The sequence below is a fragment of the Halyomorpha halys genome, unplaced genomic scaffold (assembly GCF_000696795.3).
Source record: "Halyomorpha halys isolate HHAL.00 unplaced genomic scaffold, Hhal_1.1 Scaffold1294.1, whole genome shotgun sequence".
Taxonomy (NCBI): domain Eukaryota; kingdom Metazoa; phylum Arthropoda; class Insecta; order Hemiptera; family Pentatomidae; genus Halyomorpha; species Halyomorpha halys.
In genome coordinates, this window is record NW_027109513.1 from 8,349 (window position 1) to 21,918 (window position 13,570).

Consider the following 13,570-nt stretch of genomic DNA (forward strand, 5'->3'; position numbering starts at 1 on the left):
ACTATAGAACACTGCACTGTATTAGTAAAGACACACCTCCAACAGTACAACATATTTATCTAACGTTTTTGATCTAAATCAGTTATTATATTCACACTGAGCTATTCCTATTCACCTATGACTGACAATCCACTTAACCTTCCAAATACGAGTCTTACAAACAAAATAAGTCCATTAAATATAGACCACTATGGATTTAAAATGGGATAGTTGATATCAAACCTGTCACTTATATAAACAAGTTTGGAAACATATTCTCCTCTGATTGGAAATGGGCAACAAGGAGAGCATTTCTGATAATGATACTGATATTGTTGAATAAAAAACACAAAAAATATATAATCTTAATTGTAAATATTAATCCTGGGATAACTTACTGCTCTTTTCATTTTCAGTTTTCATTACTAAATTAAGAAATTAACATACTTTAGAAAGATCTTTGAAGAACAATGGTTATGCATAAATAATCAATCAATCAAGGGAATGAGGAATGAAAAATGAACAGGGAAATTGCAGATATAGTGTTCTGTGATACTTCTTAAAAATACATTGGAAGAATTTGTAATATTTTTATTATTCAAATTACATTAAACAACATTATATTGTACATAATATTTTCTGAAAAATCAATACTCTTTCAATTTTATTTTTAAATGCAGTTAATTTAATTTGCTTATTTATACATAAAGTTTTTAGTTGCACTTCCTCTAATGAGATCAAGTTAGAAAAAGGCAATAACATAAATTTATAATTTTAATAGTTAATATTAGAAATATTGGATAGTGGAATCTCTCAGTCCAAAAAAAAAAAAAAAAATCAAATATTTAAATAATCTTGTTCAGAAATCTTTTTCATTCAAAGAAATATGTCTCTAAAATATTAGTAACTACGCCACACATTTTTCTTCTATTAGTTTAAATCTTAAAGATATATTTTGACAATATTACAAACTATTTAATTAGACATTTGTAATAATAATTTATTTAATTACATATTGTTATGATTCACTAACCCTTAAATGTAATTAAATAACATTCACATAAATATATAAAAAAATCAGTCACATATAAAAAAGAGACTTATCCTATATAAATAAGTCTTTCTATAAGAATGACACGGATTTGTTATTGTACAAGTAGTCTTTCCTAAATGTTTGATTCATGAAGGCTCCAATATATGTTCTTATCCACATAGGAGGAATCATGGTGAAGAAATACTGCAAAAAGAGAAATAAACCATTAGGTAACAGTTTAAGTAGTACAAAATAAAATTACTTTGAAATATGTAAAGAAAATTAAAAATTTTCCCAAAGAAACTATACTTAGTGGGATATCTAGACCATACTTTGCATAGAGGTGATTTTCGCTATATAGAGATAACAGTTTTGAAAAGTCATTGCACTAAGATAAAATTTTTTTTTGAAAGGATATCATTCGGTATATGGTGGTTTGTTTACCCAACTCGAAGAGGTCTGCAAACCGCTAAGGTAGAAATTAAACCATGCAACTACACCCTCTCCTTGTTGAGGCAAAGGGGGATCCCCCTCCCGAAATTATTTAACTGAAAGTGCAGTTTCATGGACTGTCATACTGCATTTACCTGTTAAAACCTTCAATTTACTTTTTATAACTTTTGACTAACACTCAAACATGTGGAAAGTTAAAAAAATAAATTGTTCTAATAATAACTCCTCACAAAATTTGTTCTCCAGGACCTAGCGAGCCACCCAATGGCTCTCTCGCCCACCCTCAGTTCGTGGGCCTCCGCTTGAGAACGACTGTTTTACATACTTTATTTGTTAAATATAAGTAAATTTGTATTGAATACTATGGCTTGCTCAAGGGAATGTAAAAATTCTTTATATCGCTGCTTCACTGCCTGATTTTCTTCTGATGTCAGCTGAAAGATTCATTTTCCTGCTATTTGAATCAGATACAAATTATTCCTCCCAGCCTCTCCTGAGTTTAGCATACTAATGGAACAATTCATAACGGTCTACTATTTTTGATACGAGTTTTTTTACATTTTTCACTATTCCTATCCCCTATGATTCTGAAAGGGAAGATGCTAGGTAGGAAACAGAATTATTTGAGAATTTCATATTATTTAGGAATTCTGATCCTGAGGCTTTGAGAAAGCAAGAAAGAATCAACTCCAACTCTCAATTAAGTTAATATTTGTTGCATTCACCGTTAGTGTATTATTGAGACTTAGATTTACAAATGGAATCTGAATGCAGTAATTACCTGAAGACCATGAACCCAGTAACCAGTTGTATGATTGACTCGTCCAAGAGTGTTCACTGCATTCTTCGCATACGTTTCCGCATCTGGAACTAGCAATGAACTTTCTTGGAGACGATAACTGAATGCGTTCATTTTCGTTTTGATGAAAAATGGGGACAGGTGTTGTATTGTTATTCCTTCCGCTTGATATTCGACGCGTAACGCTTCAGAAAAGCTCTTCACGAAAACCTGAAACAAATAAATGAACATATATGTCACTTTATATATATTTCTTAATACTTGAGATGTAGGAAGTAACATTATCGGTAAAGTTGGGATCAAGTCCTGCAAAAAAACAAACAAACTTCAAAATAGTAAATTTTAAGTTCACAAACTTACGACAATTTGAAACTATCATAATTCTTATTCTAATTTAAACTTTTTATGAAGTTTCTCATAAATGAAAAAAAAAGCGGAAATGAATTTCAGAATTTTTATCTAATATCAGAAACTGTTTAAGATAACAATGGATTTTTTGGTTATTCCATGACTAAAGTTCGATTAATAAAGACTCCAAAGGTTTTTAACAGAAATATGGAAGTGAATAGGTAGGTTATTAGAGGTATATTAACATAAAAAGATATTGAAGTAATTTGGTCAGAATAAAATTGAAAACGTTTAATTCGTCTATTATAAACAACTTTATCGTGGATATTTTTTTTAATGAGATTCATTTTTCATTATTAAATATCAATCAAAAAGATCGAGGAAAAACGTTTTAAACCAATTTTATTTTTAAATATAAAACAATATAATAATAAAAACTTATCACAGTTTTATTCAATACATATAAACCCCACACTTTCAAATATATATAATAGTACTAGTATACCGTGCGGAAAATGGAAATAATTTTGATTTTCAGGGCATTAAAATACTAGAATAAGAAGAAACTGTTTTTAAAAGAAAATGTCTACAAGCAATAACTGTAATTGAAGATCTAAATTATGGAATCATTTATAAAACAAATATACTAAATTTTAATGTAAAATATACTGAAATAATAGCAAACAAATAAGAAATTGCAACTCCATTTTTCAAATAAAACAGTTGAATAGGAATTCCAATAGAGTGCACTGAAAATTAGTAGAAATATGATTGTTAACTATTTCAGGGTAAGGTAAAATATGGTTAGAAGACAAAAAAGTGACAATTTAAATAGTGGTTTTTTTGTTGTTTTTTTTTTGTGGAGAGTAATTATAAGGTAACTTAAAACTTATGATTTTAACTTAGTTGACGTAATAATAATTTATTTTCATATATCAGTGAAATACAATTTAATTTAATATTTGTTTGTATGATTTGTTTCACAGCTGCAGTACTTTCAAGTATCTGGGAGGAGTTGTGATGGAGAACAATAATTTAGAAGTAGATATTGAGGGCAGAATGGTAGCAGGAACCAGATGTTTCTATGCCCTGCAAAAAGGTCTCCGATACAAAAGTCTTTCCAGGAAAGCAAAGCTTTTGTTGTACAAAACAATAATAAGGCCAGTGGTAATGTACGGTAGTGAGATGTGGACTCTAACCAAGAAAAATAGAAGAGCTCTACTGGTTTGGGAGAGAAGAATCCTAAGAAAGATTTTTGGAGCCGTTAAAGAAGAGCACAGGTGGAGAATCAGAAGCAATGGCGAAATAAAGGAATTGTATGGAGAGCCTGATATCATCTGTGCTATTAAGAAGAGCAGGGGCTAAGATGGTTGGGACATGTGGAAAGGATGGAGCCCTGTAGACTACCTAAAAGGATGCTAAATGGTGCACCAGGAGGAAAAAGGAAAAGGGGCAGACCCATGCGTCGGTGGCTGGATGATTTGGAGGACGATTTGAGAGGAATGGGAGTTGAAAATTGGAGGAGTCTCGCTGGAGACCGCGAGGCATGGGAAAGAGTGGTGGCAGAGGCTCAGGTCTTACAAGGACTGTAGCGCCCAACAGTGAGTGAGTTTGTATGATATTGAATTATATATTGTACACATAAAAACTCCGAAAATAAAATGGGAGCTGGAGTCGGTGAAGTGGTATTCGGGGAGGTCCCACTCACCAGTGGAGTACCCCAGGGGTCTGTGCTAACTCCAATACTTTTCTAACGACTGAACTGTTGGAGCCAAGTTTGACAAGGCCACTGTAGTGGCTTATGTCAACGTTATAGGCATCTACAGTAGTTCAACGATGCAGAAATAGCTCTACTGCAGGCGGAGAAGGCTTGTAGGGAAATAACCAAGAAATTGGAAAGGGTGATAATTACAGTTAATCCCAAGAAGACCAACTGTATTATTTTCTCCTTCCAGAAGAACAAGCGTTCCGTCCCTAAAGTATATAAGGTAGAAGTGTATGAGAATAGACCAACAGGCAACATAGTATATCTGGGTGTCACCCTTAAACACCTGACGCTAGCTCGCCACTGCAATAAGAGGATCAAGCAGGTTAGGACCAAGACTTACAGGCTTAATCACCTACTAACTTCTCCTAATCTTTCTCTCTGCCTCAAATTAATCTACAAAAGTGTACTGAGGCCATCCCTGCTCTACTGAGCAACTATGCTGACCAACATACACGATACACATATTCAACGGCCAAGAGGCTCCAACGATTTCTAAGCAGTAAAGTGTGACATACTTCACTTCAAAGAGCAAATACGGACCACATGCATACGATATTCGAACTACCGACTATGATAGAATTAATATAGAGGAGACATATTAAACTTTTTGACAGTCTTCAGTACTGTACGAACCCATAATTTAGAACACTGGCATTGACAGGACGGGCACAATGGTGGCAGAAACACACAGACTCATTATTATTTGAATTATTTGAATCAACAAACCTGGTGGGCCCTGTCACCACTAGGATCCTGTTTCATAATAAAAGCTAATAGTATTAGTTTAAAATACAAGTATAAAAACAACGTGTTAATTACTCTAATACTTATTTTTTCATAATAGGGTAATAGTGTAATAGTGATATTACAGGATTTAAAAAGTACTAAAGTACAAGTTACTATTGTACAAGTTAGTGTAATTGTATTAAGTTAAATCGAAAAGACTAATAGTATTAGTTTGTACTTTATTATGAAACAGGGCCCAGACTGGCACAAAATACAGGCTTCCCCATACCAAAAGATCAAATTTCCGCAGCCCCCTCTTCAAATGCAGAAAAAGAGGCTACATGCAACCCGTTTTCATCACATCAACCCCACGCACTCATAAGACTCAGAAAAATTAATAAATAAAAAAAATAAATTATTAAGAATACTTCAAAGAGTTGTATACTTGAAAACAGTTTTAACTATTATGACTGAGGTAAATATGAAAATTACCAATAGAAAAAGCAGAAACCTTTTAGCATTGTTGTCAGGAGTGAATGTTCTTGCCAATAAATTTTTAGAATTAGTGTATATTTTAGTCTGTCAAATATAAATACCTAAATAATAGGACGACAAAATTTTCTTAGGGTGGTTGACAACCACTGTTCGCCACTGAATGTGCATATAGAAAACTGTGATAAGTTTTTACTGTTATATAGTTTTATATCCAAAGGTTTTTCCTTGATCTTTTTAATTTGTCTTTCAAATGTTTATAATGGATTGAAAAATACAGTAATTATCCATGGAGCGGTGTCAAACCTTTGTCGCGGCATAAACAGTCATCAGAGGTAGTGGTTGAAGTTCAGAAGACGAAGATACATTCACAATGGCACCACGCTTCCTCGCAACCATTTGAGGCAATATCATTTTCGTCATTAAGGTTGTCGCACCTATATTCACGTTTATTATGTCCCATAACTCCTGTTCTGGGACTTCGCTCAAGTACGTTGGATATGTGTATTGTTTTCCAACGTTATTGACTGAAACAAAAATTTAAAAAAAAATTATAAACAATACGAAACGAAACCTTTTTATAGATCATGGTTCAAGAAGATTGAACTGATATAATATAAAAATTGAATTATATGATAAAATATTTAAAATTACCTAGTATTCCAATAGGGATTCCTTTAATTTCGGCTTCAATCTGATAATATACTGATTGGCCTTTGCTGAAGTCCACCGTAATTATTTTAGTCTTTACTTGATATCTTGATTCTGTAAACAATATGCAAGTAATAAATTAGTGACAGTGAGAATAATAAATGTAAACTCCACTATTAGGATAATATTAAAGAATTTCAACGCAAACCCTCAAGTCTCCCAAACCCCTATAAATAACTAATCAGCCAACGTTTTACCAATTCAGATACATCAGGACTGAACAAAATAACATAAAAGACTAGTGAGCACATCTTACATCGACATCGACATTCTGAAAATATTACTTATCAAAAAATACCTAAAAAGATTGTATAATACTCCAAAACACCCATACGGATCGCCATCACATCAACTCTATTTCTTTGAAAAATGAAATCATATGATCCGGACTTTAAAAATAAGATAATTAGTTACCTGAGTTTCAAGTAATAATAATTTTATTTTATAGTTTTTGAAAAGCTCTTATCATTGTAAAAAGGTTTATAGTATTTTATTTATTCATTTAAAAAATATTGTTCGAGTTAGAACAGTAATTGATGAATTTTATTTTAATTTTTCTAGATGTGCATCGTTACTAGATCGTTCCACCCTATTTTTTTGTTTTTAAATCTCTTGTCTCATAGGTAATATTTTTCCTCTTTTTCCCACAGCAAGGGCCTAAATTAATTGATATTAATTTCTGAACTAAGTCTATATATTATTAATTTTTTATTTAGTCAATAGAGCCGCCAATTTATGAGAGCCACCTAATAGTTTGAGTAATATTTTCAACTATTTTGATTGATTTGAATAATACTTTAATTTAAGTTTTCTATTCCTGTTTTAAATAAATGCTTAAAGGTGAGATAAGACCGGCGCGGGGGGGCTTAGAGGGCTGGGTCGGCCGGTATTTTTTACACTGTCAGTGGAGCTTTTATTCATTTATTTTTTTTTTTTTTTAAATATTTATTTATTGCTATTTACAACTGTACATTATAATACATTTAGTAAATCTGCTCTAAGTTCATTTATTTAAAGAAATAACTCTCACATACCTATTTCGCTGGCAACACGGAGTAACTTTTCTTTATTCCTACTGATGAGAACAATATTTAGACCCCGTTTGGCGAGCTCTTCAACGTATGCGCGTCCAATGCCATCTGTGCAACCTGTAACAACTGTAAAAGAGATTGGATGAGAAATTGAGAAATAGAAATTGTACATAAATTATTAAATTTTATATTATTAAATATGACTCCAAAGTTATGTAATTTTCCGTAATATATTCCGTGTAATCATTAAAATCTTATATTTATAAATTACTCTTGTTAATATTTGTGTATGTAATAATGTTTAAAGTTCATTTTTTATTTGTTTTATTTTCAATTTTTACAAAGATAGCACTTAATCCTTAACAAAGGCTTTAAAGCTCCAAGAACATATGTTATTTTGGATAAATATAAAACTTTTTTTTCCTTGGCTCTGAAAAGTTTGAAGAAAAGAGTAAAAAGGCTCTTTAGTCTCAGTATCTTTTCTTTTTATTGTGTAATATTACATTCTTTATTATTCTTATAGAGAGGGGTAATAACGATATTTACAAATATATAAATTAATTGATAACAAAATAAGAAATAGAAGAGAAAAAAAATGAATAAATAAAAAAAAAAATTTAACTTAATGTAAAATAATATTTTAAACACAATCTTTCCCATTTACATTCAGCCTGGGGAACTCCAAACCGAGCTCTTCCTCAGTCCCCATTTGCCAAGGAATGAGCAGGACCCTGGGAGATCCCGATGCGTTACTAGAATTAAAAGCCAGTGGAGGAAGAGTGAAAAAGAGCCTTTTTAGATAAAGCTCTTCAAATATTTAGGCTTTTGTACATCAAACTAACTCAAACCTATGCAAGTTTAGCAATGCTATATCCTATCCTAAACAGAAATTCCTAAACTAAAACTAGAAACAACTGTTCTTGTAATTAAAGCAATTCTCAGGCCACTGCTGATGTACGGCTGTGAAGTCTGAGGAGCGGCTTCCTCCACGAAAAGGAAAAAACTACAATCTTTTCAAAATAAAGTCCTAAGAATCGCAGTTCATAAGAAATAGCCAATTGCATCGCGAATTACAGATGGAGTCAATAGAGGATTACATCAAAAAACGGTTCATGAAGTTCCACTCCCAGTTGCCGACAGTTAAAGGAGCAGTGACCTACAACCTGGGAAACCCAACCTCAACCCGAAGACTGAAGCCCAGACTGCTGTAGGATATTCTATTATAAATTTTAATAAATATAAAATTAATTCATAGTCACACTACCTCTATTTTACTTATTATTATTATTCATTATAATTTTTTTTCTCTTTTCTTCTCTCGTCTCTTTTTCAAATTAACTTGTTTCTTTTTACTATTAGAAGCCAATTGTTTGTTTTATTTAAGTGTACCAATATCATTATTTTTTGTTATTAATTTTACTCTCCTCTTTTATTAAGAAGCATTATTCTTATCTATTTATTATATTTTATTTTTTTAATAAGAACATTGTGTATAGTTAGGGGTGGCTTTTGTACGAGACTATACCCCCCATAATCAACTGTTAAAATATATATATATAATATAACGGTTATATCAATCATGTAAGGCCCATCAGGCCGATCTGGTGTAAAATAAAATTAAAACATATTTAGGCTTTTGTTCAATTGGTATAAGATAATTAAAATAATACAATACTGGTTTCAATTAAGGTTGATGTACTGTTAGCTCCAAATGATAGAAGAATAAAGTGTGAGAAAATTGAAAAGATAGATGTTTATAAATATGTATGTAGGATTAAAAAAGAAAGTCATCTAAAACAAAGTTATATCCATTATTTCCTTTGGAGTATGTACTATGTTATTTATAATTTTCAAACATAACACATGTAGTACAATACTGTATGTTACACCAGATGCTGCTAGATTCTGAACCATAATAAATTATGAATAATGCTTATGTTAAATAAAGAAATGTGTTATAAAGTCTGTTAGTTATGCATTTGTTATAATGAGGCTTATAATTAGTGATTAAATTTAATCGATTATTCATCTAAAGTTCTGAAACGTTTCGGGATTGGATTCGGCATCCCTAAAGTTTAGAAAAGCTGAAGAAAAAAAAATCGATTGAAAGAGATGCATTAGTTTAGAGTAAACTAGATTTTTAAAAATGAATTGAAAGCTGATATTTCACTTTATATTTGTAATATGAAATTTAGAACCAACCCTCCGGTTCATAGTTACATTTATTCTAGACCTTTCTATAACAAGCAATGCGACACCAATGGTATTGCAGAATTTGTGTCGGTCAGTCACGATAAATTTCAAACAAGGTAGCATGTGATTATTTATTGAAAAGATCGAGTTTTATTGGCCGTAAACATTTGCAAGATTCGTTAGCCTTAAGGACATTGCAACATCACTTTCAATACCTGGTGTCATAAATTCTTATCTCTCTCTAATTCTATAATAAATCATCCAAGTACCTTATAAAGTGGAGATTTGCTGTGATTTAATTCTCAAAAAAAAAAAAATCGACAGTTTAGGAAAACACCTGTATATTCCATTAATTTATGATGATGAGATTAATATTTTTTTCTTTATTATTATGTTAGTTCCAAGTTATACTTTTACTTATCTCATTTTATTTTCGGTTCATGTGATTAGTGTTTAATTTTACTTACCTATATATGGAATAGACAGTAAGGAAAGAATCCCGATCGTAAGAAATTTCGATTTCAAGTTTTGAATTCGCGTTTTGTGGTCCCTTAAGTCGAAATAAGCAAGTCTCGCAAAATAGTCTGTGAGTGAAAAGCCAAGCACAATAAAAAATTTGAACGAAACTCAAATCCCATATTTAGAGCATGTGTGTGCCTGGGATTTTCCAGCAATATTTCAGCATAATCCACAAACATAGAATGCTACTTTTTACGCACTTTTTTTTTTTTTTTTTTCAAAAACGCCCTTAGAAATTTTGATTAAATTCAGTATATGAATGTAAAACTAGATCATCTTTAATACCAGCTAGGTTTTATCCTTACTAAAGTAGTTTAAAAGAGCTCAAATGTAGAATTTCCTAAAAGTCTTCCTCTAAAGTACGTTAAATTTCGTTAGTTGAAATAAATAACCAGCTCTAATTGTTAGAAGTAATACACAGTGAATAAATACAAAATATTAAAGAACTTTATGAGTAACTAAAGGAGAAAAATGGAAAAATAGAGACCGAAGTTCGAATAGGAAAAATCTGAGACCGATCTATCCCAATCCCACAAAGTTGATATTGGTTATTCCCACCTCTAGAAATCCTAAAATACGAATTTTTATAGCAGGAGAAAAATAAAAGTTAAAAAAAAACAAAAAATAAAAAAAAGTCCAAAACATTCCTTTCCTTTATTAATGATTTTTGATCTTGGATGTACTTCTAATTTTCTTTTCTTTTTTTTTTTTGGTGAAAAATTACCTTCTCTCATTGTTAGCAATAATAAACAATGAATATGTATACAATATGATTGAATTTGATGATAAAGAATTTTCCTATTTCCATGGTTGTTGTGTCAATAGTCAGATTTTACTTTCACTTATCTAAGCATGAAGCATACATTCTGAATGATACGGAAATAGCTTTTAAAAGATACATGACTAGTTTCATTTCATAAAATAAGAAATCAGTGCGGTAAGTGAAAGTTATGTGATGCACGCAATTTTTTAAATTTATTATTCCTATAATAGAAGTATTCATGGTCATTAGTTTAACCTGTTAAATGGAAAAAATGTTAAATGAAGAAATATATCCTTATTTTACTATGTTAAAACAAAATAACATATAACATGGTTAAGAGTCTGTTACTCTATGGGTATTTATGATATTGTGTTAAATGTAAAATGTTTTACCATGTTAAGTGTTATAAGTATAGCATTGTGAGCAGCCCTATTTAAAGTAATGTTAAAATGTTTTAAATGGTAAATGCATAAGAGCGGATTTTTTTAGCAACTTGTTTAGTAACCTTTCCTTCTAAAACTTCTAAAATTTTTATGAAATGTTGCTTTTTAAAAGGCTATATCTCGAGAACTATTGGACGTAAATAGCTCTATTAGGGCTAATATTTCAGAAAATTTACTCTTCTTTAAATAATGTCCATTTAGATGTTCTAGTTTTGTTGGTAGTTTTTAAGATATAGAGCTCCGAATGAAAAATTAATGTTTTATTTTTAAGGTTTTGAAACAGCCGTCATTTTTTATTCCCCCTACCTATACTTGGCAGACTCATCAGTTTTGACTAGTGATTATACATAGTTTTCATTAAAATAATCACAAATTGGGGTGAAATAACTGCCTTTTTTTTCTTCCCGGCTCTTGTACTAATCTGCTGTGTATTAGTAACTCAACAGAGTTAAGCAGCCGCTTGCAAAATACTTTTTGACTTCCCCCTTGTTCGAAATGATACTTTTAATAATTTTGTACATATTTTGATTCTGTATGTTATCTATTAGTTGATAAATAAGAGGTTAATAGTACATCTACTTTATTGCAAAAAAAAAAATATAATGATTAATTTTAATTCTTTTAAAACCATTGTTTTCATTCGGTTTTCTTGTTGAAAGTTTAGTTTAGTGGAATATTGATCTTGTATGCCTCTTTTACTGTTGCTAACAGTTCATTTTGCAAACATGTAACCATTCTACTGTCCATAGATTCGGTACATCGAATAATTACAACATTGTCCTCCGGATCAAAAGACCTTTGTAGTTCCTGTTGTCATTCATGTACACGTTGTTACAATGTTAAGATGGTCAGTTCATCTATCATTAGTGGCGTCATTTCCTATATTTCGGGATGATTATAGCGCTATATTCGGTTCCCAGATAATAAGTGTACAGGGTGCAATTGTGTCGCATGACTGTTTCAAGGGAATCGCATTTCCTCTTACAGATTCATGGCCGCTAACCACAAAGTACCCTTTATCTGACTTTAATTTTATATTAATAAATAACAAGTACGGTGTATAGAGTATGAGACTATACAAGAGCCGGGAAGAAAAAAAAGTAGTTATTTCACCCCAATTTTTGATTACTTTAATGAAAACTATGTATAATTACTAGTCAAATCTGCCAAGTCTAGGTAGGATGAATTAAAAATGTTAATTTGATCTAAAAATAAAAATTTTAAAAATTAATGAAATTTTGACAAAATAGGGTAATTTGACTTATAATTAATGACCTGGGCAGAATAGCCTGCATAACGTTTTTTAAAAAATTGGATGCGAGGTGTAAATTTATATTTAATATTGTCCTTGAGGATGGCCGAATTGGCCGAAACGTTGGACTATTGATGATGTTATAAAGAGTGTTGAGACTTAAATGGATATCAATTAATTTATTAAAAAATAAATACCATTATCAAGAAATTGAAAAGATTATATATAATTGTGTATGATTTTGAATAAACCTTTTTCGATTATTCTGTTTTTTTTATCCTGGGGAGAATATTTATTATAATTATTATTATTTTTTCAAATTTAAAATTATAGTTAAAGGTAAAGTAAAACCCGTAAAATATCCGTTTTTCTTTTAAAGACACAATCGCAAACTTCTACAAGATTTTTTGCAATTCGAATGATTTTTTTTTATAAATATATATTTATATATGGATATGTATTTTTAAATTTATACTTCTGCTAATTTATTTTAATCAATGGAATAATATGTACTAATTTTATTTCTTTTAATGTATCTATTTATTTATTTATGTCAACTTTTGTAACTTGCTATCTTCTACTAAGACTATTCTCTACACATCATTATTTATTTATTTATCATTAGTTATTTTTGGACATTTTATTTACTAATTGTCCATGTAAGGCCACATTATTGAGCTGGCCAAATAATAAAATACTTCTCAATATATACTGGTATTGGATTGAAGGGTTAGACTGGTGGGGACACTGTGTAGGGAGAGGTAGTATGAGGGCTTCATGGAAGTATCTTATTCCTAGATTTCAATGACAAAAGGGAACTTTCAAAAACTATAATTTAATACTTATAAAAATTTTTTCAATATTTTAATTTTTTTAAAATATTTATTTATTGGTATTTATAACTGTACATTATAATACATTTAGTAAATCTGATCTAAGTTAAATTAGAGTGTTACAGGCGTGTAGAGAAACTACCCATTGGTAGCACTCTAATGACGTTTCTATATTAGCAGGTCTCGTGTCCATCTTCCTTTCAGGCGCCTCGGAGGATTGTCAGGAA

At 30.6% G+C, this 13,570-nt stretch overlaps 1 protein-coding gene across 1 annotated transcript in view; it reads right to left on the reverse strand.

Moving 5' to 3' along the window:
* Positions 1–612: 612 nt before the first annotated feature.
* Positions 613–13,570, reverse strand: part of LOC106689188 (inactive hydroxysteroid dehydrogenase-like protein 1) — a 139,726-nt gene continuing 126,768 nt past the window's right edge. Inside the window, exons 2-6 of the mRNA XM_067047702.1 lie at positions 7,344–7,466; positions 6,253–6,363; positions 5,905–6,125; positions 2,247–2,474; positions 613–1,216 (exon numbers count right to left, since the gene is read on the reverse strand). Of these exons, the coding sequence (XP_066903803.1) occupies positions 1,103–1,216; positions 2,247–2,474; positions 5,905–6,125; positions 6,253–6,363; positions 7,344–7,466 (797 nt within the window). The 3' untranslated portion in view covers positions 613–1,102. The remainder of the gene's footprint in view (positions 1,217–2,246; positions 2,475–5,904; positions 6,126–6,252; positions 6,364–7,343; positions 7,467–13,570) is intronic.